The sequence below is a fragment of the Haliotis cracherodii genome, unplaced genomic scaffold (assembly GCF_022045235.1).
Source record: "Haliotis cracherodii isolate W230 unplaced genomic scaffold, xgHalCrac1.p SCAF_1, whole genome shotgun sequence".
Classification (NCBI taxonomy): Eukaryota; Metazoa; Mollusca; class Gastropoda; order Lepetellida; family Haliotidae; genus Haliotis; species Haliotis cracherodii.
Window position 1 is genome coordinate 23,159,480 of NW_027266264.1, and position 13,572 is coordinate 23,173,051.

The following is a 13,572-nucleotide window of genomic DNA, read 5'->3' on the forward strand; positions in this document are numbered from 1 at the left end:
GGGTTATCTAGGCTTACTATGATACTGCCTCGACCTTGGGTCACCAAGGCCTAATGTGAGACTACTCCGACCTTGGGTCACCAAGGCCTACTGAGAGACTGCCTCGTCCTAGGGTCATCAAGGCCTACTGTGAGACTCCCTCGACCTAGGGTCACCAAGGCCTAATGTGAGACTGCCTCGACCTGTTATTTTGTTATATTATTGTAATACGGTCATATGTAAAAGTTGGAAATATATGAATGTTCAGTATATTTGCACAGCCCTACCATCTCCCTTGGGATCAGCGTATGTCTCTTATTCACAAAGCGGCCTAACACTACGACGGTCGTAATTCAAATAACTTTACATAGACTTACGACAGTAATAGCACTTTGTGAATACGGACCATGGTGTATATAAAGCATAAGACCATGGAGGTAAGTTTACTGTACAAGGTTCACAACCCCTGGGCCTACTTGTACAAAGCAATCTTAGCCCTAAGACAACCGTAAGCCTATGTTTAAGTATGGGAGTTACAATCATCTTAGCGCTAAGATCGCTTTATGTAAGAGGGCCCTGAGGTTAATCTACGATCACATTGAATGGAAAAGGAAAACAAAGTAAAAGTGCTCTTTTTCATGTTTACTGATATATGTTAAGATACGTTCACTCACTCATACAACAAACACAGTGGCAAGATAATGCAACAAATTCAAAATACAACAATTTTTCTGACAACCAGTCATCTCCAGTGCATACCCGTATGCTGTCACGTGATCAACACAACCAGAGCACTGTCGGATATGTCGCTGTTTCAATATTACTTCAAAATTAATCAATGAAATGTTCCGTGACGTGAGATATACAGTCCCTATTCTTCATTCGCCAGTCAACAACACCAAACAACACGTGTCCATGACGATAAGTCCCCTGCGGTACATACAATTACATCACTTTCTGTAGTTTTACGTTGCGATTCTTGAAGTAATATCAGCATTAAACAGCCACCAATGAAACGCTCAGCTTCGTTAGAAGCATTCAATAACAATAAAATCTGTAACAGCAAAATAAGCAATTAATAATATGAGCTTTCTGGGACAGGAATATGGTAAGGCGACGCTTCCGTTTTCAAGGGCGCTAAGTCGGCATAGTTGCTGTGTTGGGCAGGAAGTGCATAGTTTATCTCCCCTGATTTATAGGACGCCATGTCTCTGTCTTCGTATAAAGCTACATTATTTGAAGTGTGACGTTCCTCATCGTCCAAGCGGAAATCGTGTCTGGCTCTAGAATGGGAAGGCATGTCGTCAGGATCATTCACGCGCCTTCTCTTGGCCGGGTTGATGGGGTTGATGTCGTTTTCCCCTGATGGAGTGTCCAGAGACTGCAGGAGCGCTGGCCCCGGGTACATGGAGTGCCCGCTTTCAAGGCCGCTCAGGACGTAGGAGTTGGGTATATACCTATTACCACTGTCGTTCTTTGCACAGGAGTCGTTATGTTGAAGGAATCCTTGGGGTTGATATTCTGGCTGAGCACTGTTGCTATCACGGTACTGATAAACACTGTAGTCGGGAATGTGCTGATTTCTACCGTAAACGACAGGGGGCGCTACGGGGTAGGACTGCCCACTGTAGGAGGAATATGGTCGTTGGGAGCTGCTTCCGTATGAGGTTGGGGGCTGCCCCACCATGTATCCGAGGGGATATGGCATGGATGGATGTTCTTTGGCGATGTAAGGATCTCTTGCAGGGGGCGATGGCGTCCTTTCGGTAGATCGGAACATGGCCGAGCTGGAAATGAAGCAAATAAATTTTATTAGTAAAATTATATGCCACAACTAAACATATACATGTATGTACAAGATGACATTGGACCAACGATACATAGTTTATCAGACCTGGCACCAGTCCCTAACTTGATTATAGCAAGTCATGCTGTGGCACCTATATTTTGAAAAAGTATACCCTTCCTTATAACTAGTATCACCCCTAGACATATGCGTATATGGATGACAACTAGTCATGCTGTTGCAAATTTATTTTGAAAAAGTATACCCATCCTAATAACCGTTGTTACCCCTAGACATATGGATATATTGATGGCAATACTTATTAGCATGGGAATATGTAATTATATCGGATAGGGAAATGTGGACGTTATGCGAGGTATATAACGGGTTTTTTTTATAAAGGATAAACAAAGTATTACAGTTCTGATGTCAATGCGTCGTAATGTGTATCACTTTGGGTAAAACTCGGAACTTCAGAGTGTATCCATGGCAACAATTACCTGTCATAGTTGTCCCGGAATCCCTTTGCAAACGGATTGTGGTCAATCTTTAGTTGAGTTATCTGTTGAAATATAATAACCAATTAGTACACATGAAGGACACGTTATAGATTTCCTAGATAATAATTCTTACAATAATCTAAGGTTCGGATTCTGATAATTATAATAAGAAAATAATTGTCTTACAATAATTCAATTACAAATGAGATAGACTTACGTCGGTGTTCTGGTAGGCAGTAACGGAGATGAACTGAGTTTCCGGGAAACTGTGTGTCAGCAACGTTTTCTGTTCTCCGGGGGCGCATGCGCCTACTTCGATGACGTGAAGACGAGGCTGGTACTTGTGCATGGAGTTTAACACAATCTGTAAACATGGATCACATAAGTCAAAATACCACGAGAATAAAAGGGTAAACAATGTGATGAACAGGTGGTACAATTAATACAAACAGAACCATGTATTGTATATTGCAGTGAATGTGCATTAATTTGAACGGATTTTTTTAAGAGGTGGGGCGGTTGGATAGCCTAGTAATTGAAGCCTTGGCTCGCCACGTCGAAAGCCAGGGTTCGATTCCATTCATAGGTATAGTATGTGAAGCCTATTTCTGTTATCTCGCGCCGTGATTTTGCAGGAATATTTCCGAAAGCGGCGTAAAACCACATTCACTCACTTAAACCATGTATTCTGCCATAATGACTAAACATTTCCCCGTACATTGATGTATTATATATCACTGAAAATAAGATTTTCATTTATTCAAAGCACGTTAATGATCAAATATTCTAGCAATAAAATCAGAATATAGGTATCTGTCAAATTGTTGTAATGTTTTGTTTCTTCAGATGCTCTATGTTCTGTTAATAAAAATATGTTTACAACACTTCCACCAAAGACAATACTTACGTGTGATTGGTCCGTATTTTTGTTATTAGTCAGCTTAAGTTTCCCGAACACGATGTCCTGTTTCATCCAATGGGAGCCTCTGTTAGGAGAGTCGGGGTGAAGGTACACGCGGCCGGCTGGAGAGGAAATAATCTACGTTACACAGTTGAAAAAATGTATAATTGCTTGAAATACAAACACTTACAATGAATAATTAAACAGTATTTAGGGACTGGTCATTTATTTTATGAGGGGGTGTGCATAAAAAGTGTTGAAATGTATTGAGGGCATGAAAAAAAATGTCACATAAAATGGAAGGGAGTCACCACTCCTAACAAAGTTCTGAACATTCTCAGACGAAGCACCTGCTGACTTTGTTGATAACACATTCGGTAGGGCAGGAACACTCAAGCTTGGAGTGACGTGTATACAGCGCGAGTTACCTAGCAACAATGGAAATGAATTGCAAACCGCACAGAACTATACTTAAAAACTTGTGTATAATGTCTGTCGCCATTTTCGCGAGTGTTTCTAAGCATATTGAATGTCACAATGTCTTAAAATGCATTCTATCACCAATAAAATCTCACATTGAGCAGTAACTTTCACAATGAACTATGCTGTTTTCATGTCGGCACTATGTTAGCTTTCAGAAGCGTATCATTTACTTGTGTCGTCAGAGCAGTAGAATGTTATTTGTTCGGCATTAACTATGGCAACGTATTAGCGCCACACTGTAAATAAAATTATCTATGTACATGATACTTACATCTACATATATGATATAATTATATTCTAAGTAGAAGAAAGTATCATCTACTCTCCTATTATCGACTTTTCAAACAATATTTCCTCGAGTAATCGACAATAGCTCCGGCTCAGTTATATATAACATCTGGAGTAAGTTTGTTTGTTTGTTTGTTGTTTGACGCTGCACTCAGCAATATTCCAGCTATATGACGGAGGTCTGGAAATAATCGAGTCTGGACCAGACAATCCAGTGATTGACATCATGAACATCGATCCGCGAAACTGGGATCCCGTTATTCGCCTCTTATGACAAGCATAGTCGCCTTTTACGGCAAGCATGGGTTGCTGAAGATCTATTCTACACCGGATCTTCACGGGTCCCTCGGTTAATTGATAATGACCGAATAGCTTAACTTTCTATCTTGACTTCTCTTTATTCGGGTACTGTTTAAACATAAAATATAGTAAATCTTCATTTCAATGTGTCGAAATTACTGAAGAAAACACATGCCGTACTCCCTTACAGCCGTAATAAAGAGGAGTACAAAAAGTTCCCCAAAACTACAAACAACTAATGGTCATTATTCAAAATTTTAGCGAAATTATATATCAACCATCATTATATATAAACTGTAGTTTAAGTTGGTGAAATCACTCGAATATGTTGATTCTCATGATTCTCCAATACGGAATTTAGATTTCAGACGTAAAACGTGAATATGAACGTGGGAGAATCACACGAACTGTAAAAGCTATATCAAACCAATACTCGTTATCATCCTATGAAGCATTGAAGGTGAAATTCTGAAGTTAGTATTTTTAGTTTAACGGTGATAGTTTGACAATTTGAAATGATCTCAGTGTTTTGGAAAAATACGGAAAAGGACAAATGAAAGTAAACAACCAACGTGCTCCCAAACATTTAATTAAATTAACAGTAATTAAATACATGAAATCACCTTTATTTGAAATATAAAAGTTCGTATAAACAAGAAACTAACCAGGGTCGCAACTTCATAAGACAGTATTACTTTATGGGTAACCTTGACATTATGATATCACATACGTAGATGAAATATTTTTTAGACTGTGGCACTAATACGCTTCCATAATTATCGCAGTACAACAGCAGCGGTGAAACCACGCTCTATTTGATGTGTCCTGGTCCAGTCAGTTATAATAATTAGTGCGCTAATAACAAAAGCATCAACTGCAGCCCAATCGCTATTAATTTCAAATATAGTTCTGATATCACAACGTCAAACAAATCTACTCCACGGCACCGTCAGAGCTAGATGCAAATAGAGCCTACGTTACGAGGCTATATTACATCACTCTCCTAATTAGCTCATCACGGTAGTATTAATCATTATCGGACAATTGTTACGTAGCGTCGAGAGACAGTAAGGTTATGCAAATCCACGTCTCCTTAATACGTCCGTCTATTCGAAGGTGTGGGTAGCTGGTAACTCCTGTAGGAACCCTTCAACAGTTTGGTCAGCCACGCGCATTAATTAGGCTACCTCTGTGCAGAATATTTAGACCAGACCTTCAAAAATATCAGAGATCATGTCTTCATTCAGACAACTGAACTTAAGGTTACATATTCCTGTATTATTCCTCATATATCCATGTTGTACTCACTAGGAGCTATTACAGAATATATCCGTGGTATACTTTTGGCAGCAGGTGCGCTGGGAGGGTTAATGTCACATGTTCAGAAGGGTTAATAGAAGTGATAATTGGCGGTAAGTGACCTGCAGATTGAACCGAAGTATAGTTAAGGAATATTGCTGTTCGACTGACTAATCCCCTCCAGTGGACAATGGATACTTGGTGGAAGCATGACGAACGTCAGATAACCTTCATTATTCCGACTCTAATTGACGATCATTTCTGGGAAGACCAATGCCCACTGCCTATCATCTTTTGTTCAATGTGTAAACAACATGGCCGACATATTGTCGTCTGCCAAAACATTCACTGCGGGGTTCCTCCTGCATGGTCGTCAGATGTTTTGGCAGACGATATGTCGATTCAGAAATGGTCTCAAGGTACGATAAACATTAGAACTTAAACTTTTGTTACATGGCGGTAGGTGGACTAAATTAGTCAAAGGCAGCATCCCGGCAGTAACCACCCCCCGAGACCTCTTACTGCGACCCCTGCCAAACTGCGAACACTTACCAGACAGCGTAGCTAGCCAGCTAATAACAACAAAAAAATACTATTTACCCTAGGACTAATAATAGTTTATGGGATTGTCCGGACATGTATCCCTCGACGGAAGCTGTTTTTGTTGTGGTGGGGGTCACTGTATTTTTGTTAGCCGCGCGTTGTGTACGAAGAAGAAACGTTACATGTTACTCTACGTTTACATGTGATAGTAACATCTGAATTGTTGTCGACACGATGCCATAGATATCTTTTTATGAAATTTGAGCCCTATTTTATTACCTTATTTACCCTTCAACAAAATAATAACTGTGGTTGGCATAAACGTTAAATATGTTTTACAAACAAAAAAATGTTTGAAGCCTTTCTGTAATTTAGACGGTAGGATGAGAATTTTTATGTTCAATATATATGTAAACGTTAACAAATTTGCCGGTTTCAAAATCATAATGCCGAAAAAAATAAGTTAAAATAGATATAACGTATTGTTCTTATTGCATTTGAATTGAATGCAATAATAATATTTCATGAGACAGAACTTACTTGTTGGTAGTTGTTCTGCTTGTCCACACGCCACCCAGCGGCCGTTTTGGAACTTCCAGTGGTTGGGATCGGCGAGGATCATGTCGACGAAGACGTTATACTGCTTAGAGGGGTCAAGGCCGGCCAGACTGTATTGAAGAGTCGGGAACATTCGCCTGCAGAGCACAGATTACAATATTGCTTTTTATTAAGGCTCCGACAACAGATTGTTTCAACAGTTTTCCATCAAATAATATTGAAGCGAAACTTATGCCCCAACATAGTTCGATCTTGTAGAAATATGGAAAATCGTCCATAATTTGTGTAGGAATGTTCAAAACGGCGAATTGTATTTAGTTACAACAACGAAAATTGATTGTTGTAATAGTCAAACAGTTCTTGTGGCAATTTAAATCATCCTTAAACCGAAAAAAGTCCACATATTGATCAAGAACATAAGAAGAGCTTGTGACTGCTTACCCCAGACATTTTTTAAAAGAATTTTTTTGTTTGTACGAGTATTCGGAAGCGAATGTTGGAAAATGACCAATTTCAAATACAAATATAAATTGATAGTTTGATTAGAAATGTAACAATCCAACAGTTAATTGACATCAAGGTCGTGCGCTCACACCTCCTTTAATCCTTGAACAAACAGCATCTTGAGAAAACAGTGCCGCCAATTTAAGCAAGTTCAGCTCCCGACGAAACCAATTAAACCATCTTTTATCTAAATTACGACAGGTGATATGTTTGTTTAAGGCACACGACAAAGAAGTTTTTCGGCCAGGTATCTTAATTGTCTGTCAACAGATAGATTGGCATCGTCTTACACCTCTCTAAAGTCGTGTATAAACATTGAGACGCAATAGATGATTGTAATAACATTCAATCAGCTTGGTGAAGGATGAAATATACCATCGTTAATAACAACCAACTTTGATGATTTGCTGAGTGTAAACGATTTTTTACATCAAAACCTAAATTATTTGTACTTTTTGCGCAAACAAACAAAAGTTGAAATATATATGTAGTAACTGTCATGTAGAACTTTCATGAACAATAAACAGTCCATTTTCAAGTGAAAAGAAGCATGATTTTATAACCTAAATATTTGTACGTTAAGTTTAAACAATCCCTATTTTAATTAAATGAAACGGTGAAGACAGTTCTTGATTATACCCGGTGGTGGAGTAGGGCGGTTAACTTTGTTTTCACAATAATTAATAAACATTTCCAAAGACAACTGTAATGATATAGCGATTTCTCTGTCGGTGAATCAGAGGATATTCTTTAATCGGTTGTTTTCACAACAATTTATGGCCAAATAGTTCTCAGTATGTACCTGCTTGTGTCTTTGTAATGAATCGGTACCAATAAAACCAATTCCCTTGTTTCTTCAATCGTTAATGACTTTTTGACAGAACATTCCTATGATTATGGAAAGGGTTTTTTCGCTTTTATTTACAAAATATATGCTTTACGTTTATGTACATTCAGGAAGTAGTTTCTGAATTGCTAAATCAGAAACTAAACTTGAAACTAAAATACTTTAATGCGGCAACAATTCGATAACACTTTTCACATAACATTTTTCGATGCGAACTAGTTTTAACTGTTTGATTCTAATAGCATTTGTTTGTTTTTGTCGAAAGTAGGGATATTTTACATTTTCAGTGACAAAAATAGCCTTAACAAAGCCCTAACAAATTTTAAAACATCATTTTCACAGGTAAAAAATGGTATAGATGATAAAAATAATTTATCACACTATGCGCTATTCATCGAGCTATTGTGATATCACACAACAAGAAACTAATAAAAAAAAATCCCATCTAAGTAAGCAAGAGAACAATATATATATACTTATATATTTATATTTAGTCCATGAGGTAAAATATGTATTTTCTTCTTACCATTAGGACAATTTTGCATTAAATTTCTTATTTCGAAATACCCGTAAATATATATATTTGAAATAGAAAAAAGGTAGTGAAAGTGCAAAGAAGGCTCAAGTTCAAAGAACATAATTATACACCGAACAATTTCTGATTTTTCTGATTGAAATTAATCGTATTTCGGAATAAGTATGTGTGTTCATTTACCTTCCCTGCTTCGTGATGATCATCTCCGTGGTATGCGTGTTGAACTTGAGCCACAACTCTCGGTTACACAGGTACACGCACGCCTTGCCAGACTGTCCCCCGTGGGTGGGGTCAATCAGGGTGGGAGACTCAGGGACAGGGAGCTCTTGAGGTGGAGAATCCACCCTTGAATAAAGCCCCTCACTTTCCACGGCGGAAGGGTAGGGCTGGTGGTAGGGTTTCATGTACGGGTAGCGTCCCTGAAGGCTGTCGGAAGGATGGTAGGGAGCCATGGAATCTCGAGAAGAATCATGGTCGTAGTGGGACTGAGGGTGGTCATAAGCGGGTTGAGGAACATCATAGTGGGGTGGAGCCGCTGGGGAGTGGTCGTAGTGGGCCGGCTGGAGGGATGTGTAGTTGGTGGCGGAATTTGGGGGTGAGTAGCCGTCTGTGTCCTGACTTTCCGAGTTGTCATCCCTGCTTGCAGAGTCTGGACTCTGGTGTCCGTAGGTGCCCTGCTGCCTCTGGGTACTTCCCTGACTACAGTAGAAGGACTTGAGGCCCTCCAGAGCCGTGAACGTGCCACCACTGACGTCGTTGTAATACGGCTTTTCTCTCCTTGTTTCAGCACAGGGTGCAAAGTCTGACGAATTTGTCACCTCGCAAGATACAGGTTCTGTGCGAAGCATTTCTGTCACTTTGGCTAGTGGAATAAACAATAAGTTGTTGAAGTGCGGATGGGTTGAAACACGCGTTTGCTCCTGTTCAAGTCTTTCTCACCTTGTTCCGAGTGATGTGATCAACAGTGACGATCAGTTCAAGTGGCTTTTCATCAGACCGGCATGAGACTTTAAACCTCCTTACTTCAATGTACTGACAAATTAGACATGTAAGCTCAGTTTATGAACAATGCCAAGAAAGATCACTGTAAAAGCGCCCTGCCTCAGTGCCCGATTAACGCGTTCTGATTGGTCGCCTGCCCGATGACGCAATGCAAGCGCTTGGATGTCAGGTGACTGACAGCGAGAAACAACCGTTCATCGGTGACAGGTGATCGGTTGAACTGATCTTGGGAAATGACAAAATGATTTTTGTTCAGTGGCCATGCCAGTGACATCAATCTTGGATGTTTTCTTTGAGGAGAATTTTACACACACACCCCCCAAAAAATAAATAAATAAATAAATAAATAAAAATAAATAAATAAATATGTAATTTCAATATTAAATAATTTATTGGCTTCTAAAAATCGAGGAAAATATAAATATGTACAATGTGAAATACATGCTTTACACGCGGCCTGGTGCGAATGCGCCAGCAATGTTTATAAGCATCATTGTGATTGATGTCCGACGTACATGGTCTAGATTCAAGAAGCGTATAATCGGCGCAAGGGTTTCAACTGGGTGGAATTGGGCCTTCGTAAAAGTTACAGAAGAACCCACCAATACAGACAGAATTACACGTTCTGATTTAAACCCATAGCATGATCCCGCTAATATTTTAATTCGCTAAAAAAAATAATCAATAAATGATTACATTATTGTAAAGTTGAGCGAGCTCCTCATTTTTCTATAACAAAATTTATCATACAAAATATATTATGAAGTCTCAGCAATGTTAAAAAGTTATCGAGGTTTTTAAATAAAACCCTTTTGCATCTTATGATGAGCATAAACACTCGTATGTCAATAACCGAATGTGAGTATACATGTACTTTGTCATCCCTGCCAATCCGTATGAGGACGAAAAAACATCGACAAGGAAGGCACATCGACCCTCAATACAGAAACACATCTAAAAGGCATAGTTGATTTTGACCCTTACGTAACAAATGACTGGCAGCTTATGTCCAGTTATGACAACGTGAATGAGGATTCAAACATTATTGTAATGTCTCAAGCCTTCAGGCCCCACTACCACATACCAATTTCTTTGTTTTCTGTCAGTTCGCTGAATAATATTTCCCTAATTCCACTACACGTTTTCATAGTATGTCAGTTTACTACATGTGCCTGTAGTATATAACACTGCATATCAATAGTGCTGTATGTGCGGCATAAACTGTTGTTATGTTACTATTAGGCGTAGGTTCACCAGCCTGTCATCCAACATGCACAAACACACCAGTCAGTGTAACGTACGCCGATAGGGATGTTTACAACAACAGCTATATAGTCCAGGCACCTTAAGTTTGAACACTGTGTAACATATCCTAATAGAGATATCTAAACCATAGCTATATACTGCAGGCACCTTAAGTTTGAACACTGTGTGACATACCCTGATAAAGATATCTAAACCATAGCTATATACTGCAGGTACCTAACGTTTGAACACTGTGTGACATACCCCGATAGAGATATCTAAACCATAGCTATATACTGCAGGTACCTTAAGTTTGAACAATGTGCAACATACCCTGATAGAGATATCTAAACCATAGCTATATACCGCAGGTACCTTAGGTTTGAACACTGTGTAACATACCCTGATAGAGATATCTAAACCATAGCTATATACTGCAGGTACCTTAAGTCTGAACATTGTGTGACATACCCTGATAGAGATATCTAAACCATAGCTATATACTGCAGGCACCTTAAGTTTGAACACTGTGTAACATACCCTGATAGAGATATCTAAACCATAGCTATATACTGCAGGCACCTTAAGTTTCAATACTGTAGGATATCAAATAATGTTGGGGCTGTGTGACCCTGTGTTGATAGTGAACAGCTAGGAGACTTTTCACAATATTTGAGCTCATACTCAAAGTGGGATCACAAGATAGAAGCGACACAACCCTTTCCATATTCGTAAGAAATCTCTGCCAAAAGCAGAGTCGATTGTTCAATTCCGACCATATCATGAGCAAGCGTCCATGATTCAACATCAAATAGTGATGAAACCAGGTGTTCGGGGAAAGTTGGGGTGAATGTGAAACCAGTGCCTGACACTGTTGATGCGACTGCGACTGTGATGCTGTGCAAAACTATGTCCTGTTCATGTTGAACTTATTCTGAGAACCACCGAACATAATGCCATTAATACGAATATTGTTGACGATATTGATCACACTAGTAACACTTCTAACAACGGGATTCCTAAACACCCCCAAATCACCATCATAATGTGAATACACTGCCACTAAGCTTACCTGAAGATAATATCAATGCTACTGACAGTTGTTAAATAATTTGCACTTTCTTATTCTGAATGTGTGCGGAATAATGAAACAATAAGAACGCCCAGAATTCATGGATCTACTTGAGAACAACTTTATCATAGGTTTCCAAGCAGCTAAAAAGATGTATTTGATGCATACATATTGATGGCCTTTCTGTTTAACATAGGAGCAGCGCTTTGAGAAGAACAAGAGCTATCACAGAAAAATATGCTCAGCATGCACATACATATAAGTATTTTCTGGATCAAAATGTCAAAAGCGCTATTTGACATTAAGCAAGGTCTTTATTTTAGAGTTGTGTACATTCCACCAGAAAGTTCAAAATATTCTAAGGAAGATGGGTTCTACGAACTTGAACAACCTATATTACACACTGTCTCTTTGAGTTATTGTGCTGTATTGATGGTCGATTTCAACTCTAAAACAAGACATCTGTGTGTCTATTGAACCACAGAAAAACATGTCCTTGAAGAGTTGGATATAGATATAACTGATTTGAGATTTGAAATATAGAAATAATTCAGGTGCAAAATCAATAGAATTATGCCCGAATTTGAACTTATTTCTTTGCAATGGTCGTATTGGACAAGATACTCTGGGATGACTACTTTTCTTGACAAGAGTATTATAGATTATGTAATCTCATCGACATCACTCTTGTCATACATGCGTGTGGAGATGTTATTTTGTCACTGAGAATCTTTATGCATAGGTCTAAACATGAAAGAGACGAGGCGGTTTCACTTGTCTCCTTTATTTCTAGTTTAGGTGGATAAATCAGTGGAGAGCATATTGTTTTGCTCGGCTCTAGCAATATTCCAGCTATATCACGGCGGGGGACACCAGAAATGGACTCCACACATTGTACCCATGTGGGGGAATCGAAACTTGGTCTTCGGCGTGACGAGCGAACACTTTAATCACCAGGCTACCCCAACGCGCCGTAAATCAGTAAATGGGAATTGGATATTTGATGGTTATTAAACGATATCAGATAATCGATGCATATCCTGAAGCTTACGTTAAACTTCTTGGCCAAATTACATTGTCGTGATTTTGCCAATCCTCGCATAAATTCCGATTCCTGTGCAAAAAGCAACAGAACAGCAAGACGGGGAGCACTATTGGTGCCCGTGGGGCTGCCTACGTCTTAGTCCTAAATGTTATGTTGAGATGTCATGTACGAGGAAGTCCAACATTTCACATATCGTTTCTCAGTGAACTTCAGATTACATTTGCTTTTATTTCTCAACAAATTGTCCCGAACCTCTTGAGATGGATATGTAACTATATCTATGGGTACCACGTGTTCTTTGACAAATGCCCCATATATCATTAAATTAAGTTTTCCCTGGAGTTTGTCACGTTGGATAGTAGAGTACAAAGTTGAAAAATCAGATATTTTGATAGAATTTAATTTGGTACTTCCCCGAGACTGCAAAATATGAAGCAAATCCTTTGAGGTTTTGAGAATCCCCATGAAATTAATTCTTCTTGTCTCAAATACTTTCTGCTGCGATATAAAACGTATCGAGGCTTAGAACTAATTTCTCAGCAGCCTACTGTTGACGGAGCTCATGTTAATGGAAAAGACAGACAGTTAATTCAGTAACTTAGGCATCAAGGCCCATAGTACAAAGCAGATTGGATCTTAACATTTGTCATGTGATGTACATGATACGATTTTTATGAAGTTACAC

At 38.9% G+C, this 13,572-nt stretch overlaps 1 protein-coding gene across 1 annotated transcript; it reads right to left on the reverse strand.

Moving 5' to 3' along the window:
* Window positions 1-1,054: 1,054 nt before the first annotated feature.
* On the reverse strand, window positions 1,055-9,371 carry LOC139454840 (T-box transcription factor TBX6-like). Its single transcript, XM_071236464.1, has 6 exons — window positions 8,704-9,371; window positions 6,620-6,774; window positions 3,173-3,288; window positions 2,483-2,629; window positions 2,266-2,327; window positions 1,055-1,766 (listed from the first exon to the last, which is right to left on the reverse strand). The coding sequence occupies exons 1-6, from the start codon at window positions 9,369-9,371 to the stop codon at window positions 1,055-1,057; spliced, it is 1,860 nt and encodes a 619-aa protein (XP_071092565.1).
* Between the last annotated feature and the right edge of the window lie 4,201 nt (window positions 9,372-13,572).

What these genes read in the sequence shown, in the direction of transcription:
- LOC139454840 (XM_071236464.1), bottom strand. Translation starts at nt 9,371, where the DNA reads ATGCTTCGCACAGAACCTGTATCTTGCGAGGTGACAAATTCGTCAGAC. An exon ending in ATCATCACGAAGCAGGGAAG is followed by an intron (nt 6,775 to 8,703) that starts GTAAATGAACAC and finishes TGTGCTCTGCAG; the next exon opens with GCGAATGTTCCCGACTCTTC. An exon ending in AGCAGAACAACTACCAACAA is followed by an intron (nt 3,289 to 6,619) that starts GTAAGTTCTGTC and finishes TTTCCTCTCCAG; the next exon opens with CCGGCCGCGTGTACCTTCAC.